The 14,321-nt window shown below is 41.4% G+C and overlaps 1 protein-coding gene across 1 annotated transcript; it reads right to left on the bottom strand.

Annotated features, from left to right (window-relative positions):
* Positions 1 to 369: 369 nt before the first annotated feature.
* Positions 370 to 12,975, bottom strand: raver1 (ribonucleoprotein, PTB-binding 1). The gene is given in 17 exon segments (XM_030735802.1): positions 370 to 536; positions 4,210 to 4,339; positions 4,421 to 4,486; positions 4,719 to 4,853; positions 4,965 to 5,036; positions 5,179 to 5,309; positions 5,441 to 5,522; positions 5,650 to 5,676; positions 5,678 to 5,805; positions 5,808 to 5,852; positions 6,184 to 6,265; positions 6,847 to 6,950; positions 7,037 to 7,157; positions 8,072 to 8,263; positions 10,179 to 10,648; positions 11,611 to 11,677; positions 12,587 to 12,975. Coding segments are annotated over 17 exon segments (2,196 nt in total). The 5' UTR covers positions 12,905 to 12,975; the 3' UTR covers positions 370 to 510.
* Between the last annotated feature and the right edge of the window lie 1,346 nt (positions 12,976 to 14,321).

Below are 14,321 nucleotides of genomic sequence, written 5' to 3'. Positions count from 1 at the left end.
GTGTGTAATCACTGCTGATTGAAAGAGGCACTTCTACGTTCTGGTCATAAGAATGTTTCTACCTGAGTGAAGTAACTGGGAAGTATCTGCATGGCAGCCGTGATGGCTGATTGAATTCTCTAAATACAAAGAAAGGCGCTTCACTTCCTTTTTTTTTTCAGAGGATACAGTGGACCATCCTTTATGAAAGGAAAGGAAGTAGTAATTCTGACCCCAATTTATACCAATTCAATGTTCATGATTATCAATGTTCATGAATGTTCAATGATCACCAAACCGAGTCAGTTAGGCATGAGGACACAGCAGTAATTAAAAAAAAAATAGAAACAAAAAAATACAACAACAAAAACAGGTTTTATTTACCCCCAAAATGCAAAAGTTGTACAAAAATCAGCAGATAATACTGGGCCTTTAAAAGAGGTCAAATGACAGAACTAAGTCATAAAGTCAACACAGGATAACCAAGTAAACACACCAACCATCTTCTGCTCCCCAGGATGTCAGCAGACCTCAGCAGCCAGACAGACACCCCAGCGCTGGCAAAACAAGAGGAAGAAATTAATAACAAACAAAATAAGAGAATTTAACAGAGCACAACACACAAAAGTTAAGTATGCATGCGCAAGTATTTCAACAATGCCACATAAACATGGGTACGCTATGCGAACTCAAGGATCGAGCCATTATTTTTGTGTGTGGCAATGTGTATGAAAGTGAGATAAAGCAAAATGTGTAAAGGTGTTGTTGCACGGCGGTTTTCTGACTTTGTAGCTGTGCGGCTGCAGGTGCAGCCATCGCACGGGTGCAGATTGTGTAAATTTTGTGGTTTTTCATTTCTTGTGAATAACCTGCTGATGTGTTTTCAACCGTCAACAACAGCCTGATAAACACACAGGTGAACTCTGATCATCACACTGCTAGAATAAATCTGCTTCTTGAATGTGGATTTATATAAGAAGAATAAGTGATGGATGGAGAGACTTTTCATAGAAACCCTAAACAAGGTTTAGGAGGAGGGAAACGAGTCACACTGGATAATCTGTGCAGGAAAAATTAAAATTTGATTTTATAAGCTTTTTTGTGTGTGAACCAGTGGCTCTCATTTACATGACCTCTGCGCGCAATGCCTCTCTTTTCCTGAGTCCTTACAGTCTTCATACCGTCCTCGACTACATGAGTTTCCACTGAGGTCAAGGAAAAGCGATTAGGAAAAGGAGGTAGGTTATCATTTTTTTTGGACTGTTTAACCACACCCCAGAACTGAATCTATGGAAGAATTCTGCAACAGTGTTAAATAACTTCCAGGGAAGAAACACTTTTAAAAAAAAAAAAAAGCCTCTTTTTAGGGCAAAGTTGTTTGAGATTTGACTGATTTTTACACATGCAAGTTTTATGGTTTTAATTTAAATAGCTGCACACAGCTGCATGTGGCAATACATTCTTCTACAAGGACAGAATATACACACACACACACACACATATAGGTGACAGATGGATACATGAACTGTCCATAGAGCCTTTTGACATTTTAGTGGAAGTAATGCAGGCAGTAAGGAAATCTGAACACCTCATGGATACAGAACTGTAAAAAACCCATCTTGGCTGTTCTTTTGTCACCAAGACACTTTAAAAAAATAAATTAATTAAAAAATAAATAAAAAAAAAAAACTGTTAGCACGGTCTCACGCTACCCTTTTAAAAACTGATACACTATATTCAACAGTAGACCCAAGATGTCAGATCAGGGATCCTCAAATCCAGGCCTCGAGGTCCGGTGCCCAGCAGGTTTTAGATGCGTCTCTGCTTCAACACACCTGAGTCAATATAGAAGTCATTAGGAGGACTCTGGAGAACTTGACTGCATACTGAGGAGGGTAATTCAGCCATTCGAATCAGGTGTGTTTGGATCTGGGACACATCTAAAACCTGCAGGACACCAGAACTCAAGGCCTGGATTTGAGGATCCCTGTCATAGATGATGCTTCTGCTAACATTTAGGCTTTTATTACAGACAGAAATTTTACATTAAGTGTTAAACTGCCTCTCTGCATAAAAAAAATTATCAGGTGCATTCTTCTGTATCCAGTAATCAAGATTATAGGGTAGAAGTCCCATTAAATAAATAAATCTGCTAAGAGTCTGAAAGTTTAGCTCTAAAATTAAGCTTTGAATGGCAGCTAAATTAAAACACTTAACTTGCCCTTTCTGCAGCTGCCTTGAACTAAAGGAGGTCCAGCCCTTTCTGCAGCTGCCTTGAACTAAAGGAGGTCCAGCCCACAAAATTAAATGTTTGAACTCCTCTGCATTTTGCATCATCCAAGTAAATATGTAGACACTTCAAAAAGAGCTCAGAGAAAGTGGTAGGTTTAAATAACATTTACTTGCGCACATCTCACACACACACACACGCATACAGAGACAATCATGGTGGTACAGATGAGAGGACAGCAGTTTAAAAATCCAATCAAAGTGAGTGCTGATCATACAGTACAGCTGCATCTCTTGGTCCATACACAACATGAGGGGTCTGCTGTGTTGCCACTCTCGGTTCACTTCAGCTTTGAAAACACATACAAGGAAAAAACACTATGAGCAGCAAATATTCAAAAACACCGGAACCAGAGGCAGGTTGTTGATTAAGAGAAACAACTATTCTGGACTCAAGGGGGGAGGAGAAAAAAAAAAAAAAAAAAAATAAAAATAAAACACAACTTTAACTATTTACACAGCAAATAAATTGTAAATGTAGATGGAAGCCAACACAGGGCAGGATGAGATCACAGAAAACACTGTTAAGGCTCAAGTGTAGCTGCATTTCCTAGCAGAAGTCAGAGGTAATGGGTTTTCACAATCAAACTGTCAACCAGATAATTATTTAAAAAGAAAAATTAAAAAAAAAAAAAAAAAAAAAAAAAAAAAAAAAAAGGACAATCATGTCACTGACCAATCACCTGCCACAAAAGCTTCCCGCAGTATCTCCAGAGACAGACTGGACTCCCACTGTTACGGGAAAAAACTAGATACAGGCTGCCGTGTGCTTGTCAAGAGAAGCCGGTTCAACTCAGAGTTGAGTCTCTCACCAAGGACACCGGAAACACATTAACCATCTGCTGGCAGCTCGAGAGATGGCACGCAGCGTCGCGTCCACTTGCCACCACCGTCGGGGGGGGGGCGGCATTCACGTTTTTTCTAAGACATTCAAAAATGTAAACTTGGCAACACAGAACTCACATAAATACAGAAAATACATCAACTCCTGGACATATGAGTGAGAGGAGACTTGAGATGGCGTCTTTATGCGGGTGAGAACAGATTGTGACCTGTGCCCTCCAAGTGCATCACTCAACAACAGTGTAGAGAACAGACTCTGTAAACAGGCTGGAGGGTGTGTGGTTAAAAGACAAAACAACGTGGAAAAGTTAAGGCTCAGGAAACACATCCCAGATTGGTAAAAGCTTTGCCTCATAACACAGACGGGCGCATACAACTATCATTGGTGGATGGAAAGCTGCATGTTAACCAATAAGGAAATGTCTGAATCCAGAAATGGTTGATGCAAAAAAAAAAAAAATAAAAAAAAAAAATAAGTAAAAGTACAACCCTGTGGTAGGAAAGCAGGAACGGGGGGAGGATGACACCAAAACACCATCTCATTATACAAACTCAAACTTTTTACATGAAATTTGGTAGGTTTTTTTTCTTTTTAAATGTAGAGCCTTTAAAGCTTGTTCTTATATTATGAAAGTCCCTTTGCCTGAAACTGTGGACAGCATCACTTTAGTAAGATGGCAAGTCATAAAAAAGCAGCTGATAGCTGCCATTAAAACTGTAGATCTGCTGATATACCACACACAGGAATATTTAAAAAAAAAAAAAAAAAACACCCCTTCATTTTCTAATTAACCATTTTTTCCTCAATTTACAAGTTAACAGGAAATTAAATCAAATAAAAAGTAAAAACTTAAATGTACAAACAATAAAAATCATATATACAAATAAGCACAGGGGGGAACAGAGGTTTTTCCATGAGACAAGCAGGCTGCAATACTTCGCATCCCTCCAGGGGTCACTCACGGGACCACACGTGAGACAAATCCGAGGACCACCGAGTCAGAGTCCATTGGAGGAGATGGGTTAGGAGATGCTACTGTGTCCTGGCTGCTGAATGGGTACTCATTACAGCAAGAAGCATTCAGAATATACGCTTACGCTTCAGGTAGGAGTCTGCGTAGTGACCGCCGAGGCCTTGGGAATGCTGGCCTACATAGCCACCTTCAGGGCTCGGCTCAGGAGATGGGATCAGCCGGGAGAACACGCGCTTTTGGCTGCCAATGGGAGTCTATAATTACAAGGTGGGGGTGAGTTAAAAATCAAGGAAGAGAAATTAAAAACCAGCAACAAGAACAAGGAAACAAATTACCTTCATAACAGTCTCCACACCTGTGGAGTAGTTGGTGGTGTGGCTCACAGGAGGCATTCCCACAGCCTGAAGACAAAACCACCCATCAGCTGACTTCAACTCCGCCACTCACAGTGCAACATTAATTATTGAATGTGGACTTATTCTTGGCACCTAACCCTCTGCTATTTTCTTTTTAATCCCTTCTAGTGCTACTCTGTTCTTGCACTGACAAATAATCAATAGTTTGTTCAGTTTTTTTTAAAGGGGGAGAAAAAAAAAAAATAAAAAGTCAAAATCAATCCAAAGCTTTGCTTACCCTGTTGAGCTGGGGGGTAGGAAGGCTCCCATTACAGGAGCTCTCAGACCCTGAGCTGAAATATGAGGACAGAGGTGGGCTTGGAGGGTAACTGTAGGGGGGGAACCGCTCACTGTATTCAGTGCAATGAGGGGGCTGCAGAGACAAACAAGTTCATGGCTATGTTACTACAGGGAAGTGTGCATTTAATTTACTTACACTACAAATGTCCTCAGGCCAGCTTTGAAACAGTTGACAAAGCACTACCTGCTGACCGAATCCTGCCATGGCCCCGGCATCAAGATTCTCCTGCTGTTCATACAAGTGCGCCAGGGAATCCCTGAGGAGAGACACCAGATGGCATCAGACCAGAATGCGTCATAAAGCCTTCTAAATGAGCAGCCAGGCACTACACCATAAATTCAACAGGTCACCGTTAGTAGAAAACACCACCTATCAATGTGAAATATTTCATAGTTACCCGATGGAGAGAAAGGTATTCAGGGCTGTAGGAATCCTGGTAACGCAGGTTGTAATGTGGTTGTATGCTCTGGTTGGACACGTTACTCAGTGTAGGCCTCTTCCTGTAGGGGTGAGGCCTGCAGCTTCCTCCTGGAGGAAAGGCAGGGCATACAAATACATACTTGTGATACATCTACCGGTATACCTCAGCTGGAGCAGCAAACAAGAACAGACTGTAAAGTGGATAGATCTGAACCACACACAAACAAGCAGCATCTCACCTGAGGAAAAGACATTGCTGACATTGAGGAAGAGACTCTGGGGAAGGTTTGCATCTTTTGCAGGATCTCCAAGTATGGAAACCTGACAGGAAGAAGGAAAAAAAAAAAAAAAGTGATTCTTTTAGATTTCTTGCACATTTGGAAGAAAAAGCACCAGCAGCTGAAAAGCTGAAGGCTTTTGATAAAAAGGGAATTACTTGGGAACTCACCCTTTGTGCTGTGTGGCCATCTGCCCCCAATCATGCCACCCAGCAGGGGCATCGAGATGCCCGGCAGGGTGGGAGAGGAGGTCTGAGGGAAGGGACAAGCTGATGTAGGGGACTCCTGCTCCCTTGACAGGCTTCTGCCACGTGGCACTGGCTTCAAGGGGGCAGAGGATCTGTCTGAAGACCCATTCCAGGAATGACACCACCTAGGGCGATCAGAGGCTTCACAGTAAATCACAATCCTACGTCAATTACACCATTTATTTTTAATTGGTTTGGCTACTTCTCATTTAAGCTTTTCAGAGAAAATGTAATTTTTATATGTTTAAATCTGGATAACAAAAGAGATGATCAAAACATCATGAGCAATGTAAGTGGTAGGAAGGCGGATTAACAGGCTATACAGATGTTTATCATGGGGGGGGGGGGGGGGGGGGGTCAAAGAGGGGAGGGGGAGGAAAAAAAAAAAAAAAAAAAAAAAAAAAGTATGCAGTCTGTGGCTGAAGGCACCACGGCTGGAGCGGACTGATGCCAAACCTTGGGGCAGGTCTCCGAGCAGATGGACTCCCTGCTGGACAGGCAGAGCGGCCAGAGGATTCTCCCCAATAAGTCCCGGCTGCTGACCAAGAGAAAGAGCAGAGCTCAGTGTCACAAGAGGTCATGCAGCCTGACAGCAATATTAACACAGTGAAGAACTGCTAAACTAAACTTAAAAACACACATTTAAAAATCAGGAAGTTAACTTACCGCATATGCAATTATGTCCTTACAGAATTGGTATTTACAATTTTGGCACACAGCATTATAGTACACCTACCACATCACTCAGCCCCCACTCAAAGGAACACTCCATACACACACAAAAACCTCACTATCCTTACGAGAGCTTACCCAACCCAGGCGATGGGTTTCCTATCAGCAAGCACAAAATAAAGCTCGAGAAACCATCGAGCTTCAGCTCCAAACACACGGTCAACCATTAAAAACTATTATCACTCACACAAGGAACTAGAGGGTTTTCTTTACTGTGCAGGACCTGAGCCCACAGAAGAGGATTTCCCAGAAGGGCTTGCTAATCATAAAGAGGGACAGAAAAGAGCGGGGAAGAAAGTCTGTAAATAGGAGAGCATGAATCAAAAACAGGCAGGAAGAAAAAGCAGGAAGGATCATATCAGAGCAAAGGTGGAAAGGCAGCAGTACCTGCTGAGCCTTGGCCTGGTTCTGAAGGAGAAGCTGGAGCAGGGCGGCCGTGAGAGCAGGATTGGCAAGCAGCGGCGGCATTGCAGGGGCCGCACCGAGGAGGCCTGCATATAAATAACATTAAGATCCACAGCAGCAGAGCAAATGATAGCATTAAACCACTGATTAAGAGCAGCTGATGGCTCCTTACCTTGTTTATGTCCCTGTGTCAGTGGGTTGAGCAGCATCTTGAGGGCGGCGGGGTTGCTGAGGCCTGTGAGTATCTGCATGGCTGTGGGATCAGGGAGGAGTCCTTTACCTCTGTTTACAGCCTTGAGGGGAAGGAACCACAATGCAAGGATTGAGCACAACAGCAACAGCTAACCAAAATGTCTTTCAGAGAGAAGAGGGAAGAGAAAAAAAAAAAAAAAAAAAAAAAAAAAGGTATCTGAATGTTTCGGCTCTTCTATGAGAGCCATACCTGCAATGCTACCAAGTCAGGCCCAGCAACACCACTTCTACCACAGCACTAGTATGAATGCAACTACAGCAATGGACAGTAGGGCTGCTCAATTATGGGGTTGGCGGAAAAAAATAAAAATTATATATGTTAATACCAGGATTACAATATTTCATGACTACATTCAGAAATGTAGAAAAAAAAAAAAATGATTAAACTTAAATAGAAAACCTGTGAACTGTACTAAACCTGCCAGGGAGTGGATTATGGCTTTTACAATAAAGCAGAGCGATGTTCTGAAAGGCGAAACAAAAAGCATTACTGCTAAAGAGCAAAATAAGAGTTTCATTTCCATAATTCGATTAACAGCACAGCTCTAATGGAAAGGCACCCACAATATTACGACTGCACAACCCTGTGCATCTTTGTGAACTGCTCAGCAACAAACAAGCCTGCTTTTGCAACAGCATTGAACAGCAGTAACATGTACATCATGTTGCATTTCATCCACCGTTTCTAATCTGCAGTATTATTAAAGACATTTTTTTCCCCTACAATGTCCAGAAGAGAAATTTCTCTTGCAGGCTGCGTATAAGGGGTAGGGACAGCTATGTCGCACATTACAGCACAAAGTCACCAAAAGATGAAACTGCATGCATTCTGAAACTTGTTCCATCACTGCTGTGGGTATGTCAATGTCAAACCCAAACTCAGCAATGTTACATTACAACGGCTCAATCTGAGACTGGAGATTACAGTCTCACAACACCCATTTAAATGCAGTACCATGGTTTGTGCAGCAATCAGAGCAGCCAACATGCTTCTTCCAGGAGGACCCGGGGCACAGAAGGACACCCTGATATGTGTCCCGCCCAGCAGCCTGCCATCTGTGAGTCGCTGTGCCTCCTCGGCCATCTCTGCAGTGGCAAACTCCAGCACTGCAAAACGCCGGAAACTTCCATCTTGTCCCTGAGCCAACTGTGGAGAAAAGAGAGAAGAACGGAGGGGGAAAAAAAAAAAAAAAAAAAAAAAAAAAGCCATTTCACAAGCATGTAATGCCAAAAGGCTGCCGCCAATAAATAAGATGCACACACGGTAGAGACTGGAAGCTATGTGGTTTTCACTCACACCCTCAGTGTTCACATATTTAGCACAAATTGAAAGATTTTTTTTTTTTTGGGAAGGGGGGGGGGGCAGAATCACTGCTCAAAATATATTAAAAATGAAAAATCTCTGGAGAGAAAAGATTTGTGGATTTTTCACTGACAGGTTGTTAATAAAAACTCAGGATTACCACAGACAGAAACATGGCACTCAACAAATCCCAAACTGAAATCAAAATTCTGCAACACCAAAGATGGCAGCAAAAATAAACTTTTTTTTTTTAAAACCTTATTTTCCCCATGTAAAATAAGCAGAATTTAAATGTTTGAGGTTAGAGCAGCAATCCTACACATGCTGTTTGTGTGGCCCGGTGACCACTGAAATTCAAGTTAATTTGCTGCCTGGTGCTGTTAGAAATAGCTGTTGAGACTTGCTTCACAAAATGACTCATGGCACTCGGTGAATCCTGAACTGATATCTATGGGGCAAGTGCAAATTGCTAGAGATGGCAACTGTGTGGCAGCAGCTATATCTATTCAATACTGTCCCAGTCTGTTATTGTAGTACCAAAAAAAAAAAAAAAAAAAAAAAAAAAAAAGTGAAGATTCAGTGCTCAGTTATTTCCATAAAGTGAATTAGCACAGCATTTTCAGTGCCTCCACGGGATGAGCAAGAGACGCTGGTTGTGTTGGCACTGACGAAGCTATAATGATGTGAAAAAACGGTATTTTTGTATTCAGAAAAAAAATATTTTGGTGCAATTCACCAAAATATTCACAAAAACGATCAACAATGGGACAGCATTGTCGCCTTTCCCTTCATAAAAGATGTTTCAGTGTATCCTATTCTAAAAGGAGGGAAGAAAGGAAGCATTGAAGCACCTTTCCTGAGTATTTAGACTATTTGAACAGCTCTTATTATGACAGCCACTCTGATACTTCTGGGTCATTTCACTCACTCAGGAACGTTCCTAAACAAAATTCACTATTTGACTGCATTACTGTCATTTATGCCTCGGCAAACGTCAAACAACCCACTGATATTTACTCATGTCACTAAAGTCCCAGATCAAATCTGTAAACAATTTCTTACTTTAAGTGTTCAGTTACTAACAAATCCCATTCTTCTATCACACAGCCTTTAATTTAACATTTAAGACCCTTTATGCACCAGTCAGTCACTAGATGTGGCTTTGTGATTTCACAAATTCCCAAAAAAGACAGCTGCAGCACATTCACCGCAAAAACTACCCCGCTTCCCTTAAATCATCACATGGCTCTTAATCATCACGACTGCTAAGCCTGGAACCAGCAGAGAAGTATGACTGTGTGTGCCCTGCTCAAAAGGACGCCCCTCTCTCCCATTCCAGAAAAACCTGCTGAATGACACCACCTGGGGATGTCAGGTGGTCATCACCATAGAAACCAGCTTTTGCTATTGCTATAGTAACTTTGAGTGGCCACGGGAAAACTGGGGTAAAGGTGAAAGATCAAATATGGATTGCAGTTTCACAGAATGACTCAGTAGTACAGTCCTTTTATTTAAAAAAAAATAAATAAATAAATTGCACACCTTTGGAGACATCCTTCTGATGGATTTTGGCAGCTTTAAAAGCTCAAAAATTTTGTTAATGCGTGCATAAGCTGCATTAAATAGTAGTCACACAAAGAAACCAAACAAAAAAAGTCACCTGATTTTAAGTTAATAATCCCTGTTGTGTGCAATCACTACAACATACTTGTGAAATCATTCACTTGCAGTAATGGCTTTGTGTGTGGTAAAATCTCACCTGGCAGAAGACTGGTGTGTGGGTGTCAGCAAGGGCATTGCGGAGGTCTTGGGCTGTCAGCAGGCTCTGAGGCAGGCGGTCCACGCACAGGCATTTGGAGTGCAGCAGCAGGTACGTCAGGGAGCCCACCTCAGTCCAGTGGACGTAAAGCATGCGGGAGCCCAGCTGCTTCCCCAGGAGCTCCGACTTGGCCCTGGCCGCCGAGTCCTTCTTCATGTACTCCACAAAACCGTAGCCCTTGGAATGCCCTGTGGTGGCGCTGTACACCAGGAAGCAGCGCTCCAGGTTGCCAAAGGGCCGCACCAGCTCCTCAAACTGCTGCTGCGTGAACGCGCGGGGCAGGTTGGCGATGCACAGCAGAGCGTCTGTTGGCTGCAGCTGCACGGAGATCTCCCGGTCCCGTAGCACATACTGGTGAAACTCTTTGATGGCACTTTGTGCCTGTTCTCCATTGAGTAGTGTGACAAATGCTTTGAGCAACAGGGGACAGGGGGAGGGAAAGAAACAATTCAGTGTAAGGTGAGGGAATGACATCTGTTCAGATGGCATAAAGGCAAAGATTTATTTGTACTCAGCAGGTCTCAGGGAGCATACCCTGCCTGTGACAACATTTCGCCTTTAGCAGGTCTGTTAAAAGACAATGCTGGTGGCACAATGTCAGCACACAAGATCTTTTGTGCTGGTGCAACTTTAACCCTTATTGAAGCTACAATGCCTGTCAGCTCAGGAAGAATCAAATCAACATCTTGTTACCCATGTTATGAAAGAGAAACAGAATGTGTGAAAAAGTTTATTTGCAGTTTTGTCTGAAAGCCATTAAAAAAAATAAATAAATAAATAAAAAAAAGGTAATAAATTTGTTTGCCAGCCAACTAGATATTGTAAAAAAGCCATCTAAATGCTACTGGTTTTCTTCCATAACAGCTTGCTGGATACCAGGCATACCCTGAAAATACCATCTGGCTCACACAATTTTCTGGCCTATTATCATCATCATCACCCATTTTCTAGTGAAATATTACTGCGAGAATGCATAGAGCCATTTTAAATGTGTATTTTAATCTGATGTTTTATAAAATTGAAAACAACTCTTGCTAGAAAAGAAGAGGCAGCTCATGTTGTGGTGGCACACAAGGCCACACACACACACACACACACACACACACACACACACACACACACACACACACACACACACACAGTTGAACTTGCTACACTAGAATTGACAACAATTTAATGTGACACCGTTGACAACCAAGTGTCAACATCTGTCAGCGAAAGATTGGCAACTGTGTGATAATGAGTACAAGAGAAGGGAGACTAAAAGTCTCTAGTGAAGGTCTGGTTGTTTGCTCCTGAAAACCTTTTTTATGCTTAGCATATTTGTAGAGTCTAAGTTTTGAGGCTAACATGGTCAAACAGTTAGACCTACCTGTGCCCTTGTACTTATCAACAAAGCAGTACTTCAAGTCATAGCTGCCCAAGAGCTCATGAACCTCCTGTAAACAGAAAGAGACAATTAACTCCAAACATTTAAACACAAAAACAGTATGTCACTTTAAGAGATGGTTGCTTAATTGATTGCTTCAGTCCCCTTGGTTAATATCCACTGGGGAAATTAGTACACCTGCTGGGGGGCGGGGGGTGAATAAGAGGTGAATAACTCCCTCATTGTTGTATGAGAAATTGTTCTGCCCTGCTTTTGCCCATTTACATACAAACGGCGATGCTGTCTAGCATTTTCTGAAACGTTTTGTCTCCACGCCTTCCACCTTTTGTTATGCCGCAACTCACATCTCGAACTCCCACTACTCTCCCAGCCCCCCTCTGTGAACAATGGTAGCGCCTGCAGGCCCACCGCTCCCCCCGAGTCAGGCACGTTCCAAAAAAAAAAAAAAAAAAAAAAAAGTAGCATCAGGAGTTAATCACAGGTAGCGTTAATAACAAATGGGCTGATGGAAAAAACCTTAACTGCACCTGTAACCCACATACACAGGTTATCACCACCAACTGTTTAACTTGGCTGCACAAATGGTGAAATTTAAACCACGAATGTCAAGCGGCCTGGTAGGTCACACAAGGCCACAAATGACCATAATTGACAGTAATTTGACCATTTGTCAGTTACGGCGAGTTACATTAGTTAACCACCAGATAAACCCAAACCAATTAGAAAAAACGCAAATAGTTCAATAGCTACCAATAAACTGCATGTGTTCGCTTTTAAAACAGTAACAGATGCAATATTAAGAAAAATATCAACTAAAAGGTAGCTAACAAGTTAAATGGCTATGAGGCTAACATTGGTAGCATGACAGGTATAACGGAGCTAGGCTAGCATTAGCCACAGAGCAGCGTCAATCAAGCAACAATTAAACCTCCAGCCCGCTTAAAAGTTCTATACATACCTGATTGCTAATGTCGGAGGGTAAGTTTTTTATAATAATTTTCCTCCTGTTGTAAAACTCCCGTCGAGTTCTCTCTAAGCGGCTCTCGATCTCTTCGGGGCTCAGTGATGTCAAGTCCTCGTCGACCCTTCGCTGACTCTCGCGTCCCGGTGTCGTGTCCTCTTCGCTCGGTACGAGTTCGGGGTACCGGCGATCCCCGGGATTCCTGTTTTCTTGGTCCACAACGGAGTCGTACTTCTCATTAAGCGGACGAGAAGCCAAACGGTGCTCCGTGTCTGTGCGTTCATCATTGGCAGCTGTATTAACTGCGGCCGCCATGACTCGGTGTGCTGGAAGTTTTTTCGGTCTGGAAACTCTGGCTGATTTGAGCAGTTTAAACAATACACACATGGCCCCAGCGCAGCTTCTGATTGGACGAGAGGGGGACGCATTCTCCATGACTACGACGTAAATGGGGGGGTGGGGGTGGAGTCCCTGCTACTCAACAGCATGAACTGCGTAACGGATTTTTTGTTGGTTTTTAATTCATTTAAATTCATTAATTTGTAGTTTTAAGTATGAAATTACAAAATTTTCAAGACAGAAAACGTCAGATAAGTATAAATAGCACAATAAAAACCCTTTAGTCCAATTTATGCATGTAGATTTTCTCAATTAAGTAAGCTCCAACAAAAATATGGCTGAAAAATCCATCCATCCATTTTCGTTCACTTATCCAATTTCGATCACGTGTGTGCGCGTGTATATATATATATATATATATATATATATATATATATATATATATATATATATATATATATATATATAATCTGATAGGTATAGACATATTCCTATAATATAAACATATACGTTTATATTGAAATGTTGAATAAAGGAGCTTGTGTTGTGTGTTTGATTTATTTTGTTGAACTATGTCTCTGTGTAAGATGTTATGGTGCATTGTCACCATGTAAAATTTCTTGTGGACCCAAGGAAGAATAGCTGCTGCATGGCTGTAGCTTAAGGGGATCCTTATAAACTAAATTTTTACAATGAAAAAACAAAACAAAACGCAGTCATAAATAAACACCCAAGTACATTACTTTTGTGTCAAAGTTATTATAGTTAATTAAAATGAAACTAAAAGTTAAAAGGTTGTCAAAATATTTTAGATAATTACATTAAATGAACCTAAATAAATAATAACTGAAATGGCAAAAGCTACCTAAAATCAAATGAAAATACATTCAAATTTTTAATCTGTCAGTTTGGTCAGATTTCTCGTTTCATCAAGCAAGGAGAGGGGAATATGTCCACATGACTGTGGGGTACTTTTACAAATTGTCACAAATAACAAAAGGGAAACTAAAACAAAGAATGAAACAAATAAAAAGTAAAACTCAACATTTTAAACAACAAAAGCTGAACTGAGACAAACAGACCCCACACTGGAAACTCAAATGAAACAAAACTGAAAACAAAGACAAGCAAAATACACACAAATAAAAAGTCCAGAATTATAACAAGTGTTTTGTTCCTGGACATCACTGTGGTTGGTTTGTTTACTTTCATCATTTTTTTAATGGCTCATTGTTAGTGAGTTAATTGGTTATGTATTATTTTATGAATACCACTCAGCAGTGCTGTAGTTCATTTTCATTTCTGAGTGACAGACAGTAATTTATTCAGACTGTTCTACTATGAACAAAGGCATTCAAATCCATTCTCAGCTATACAGAAACTGTATAGGAAG

The sequence above is a fragment of the Archocentrus centrarchus genome, chromosome 8 (genome assembly GCF_007364275.1).
Source record: "Archocentrus centrarchus isolate MPI-CPG fArcCen1 chromosome 8, fArcCen1, whole genome shotgun sequence".
Lineage (NCBI taxonomy): Eukaryota > Metazoa > Chordata > Actinopteri > Cichliformes > Cichlidae > Archocentrus > Archocentrus centrarchus.
This window is presented reverse-complemented; position numbering and strand designations above follow the sequence as displayed.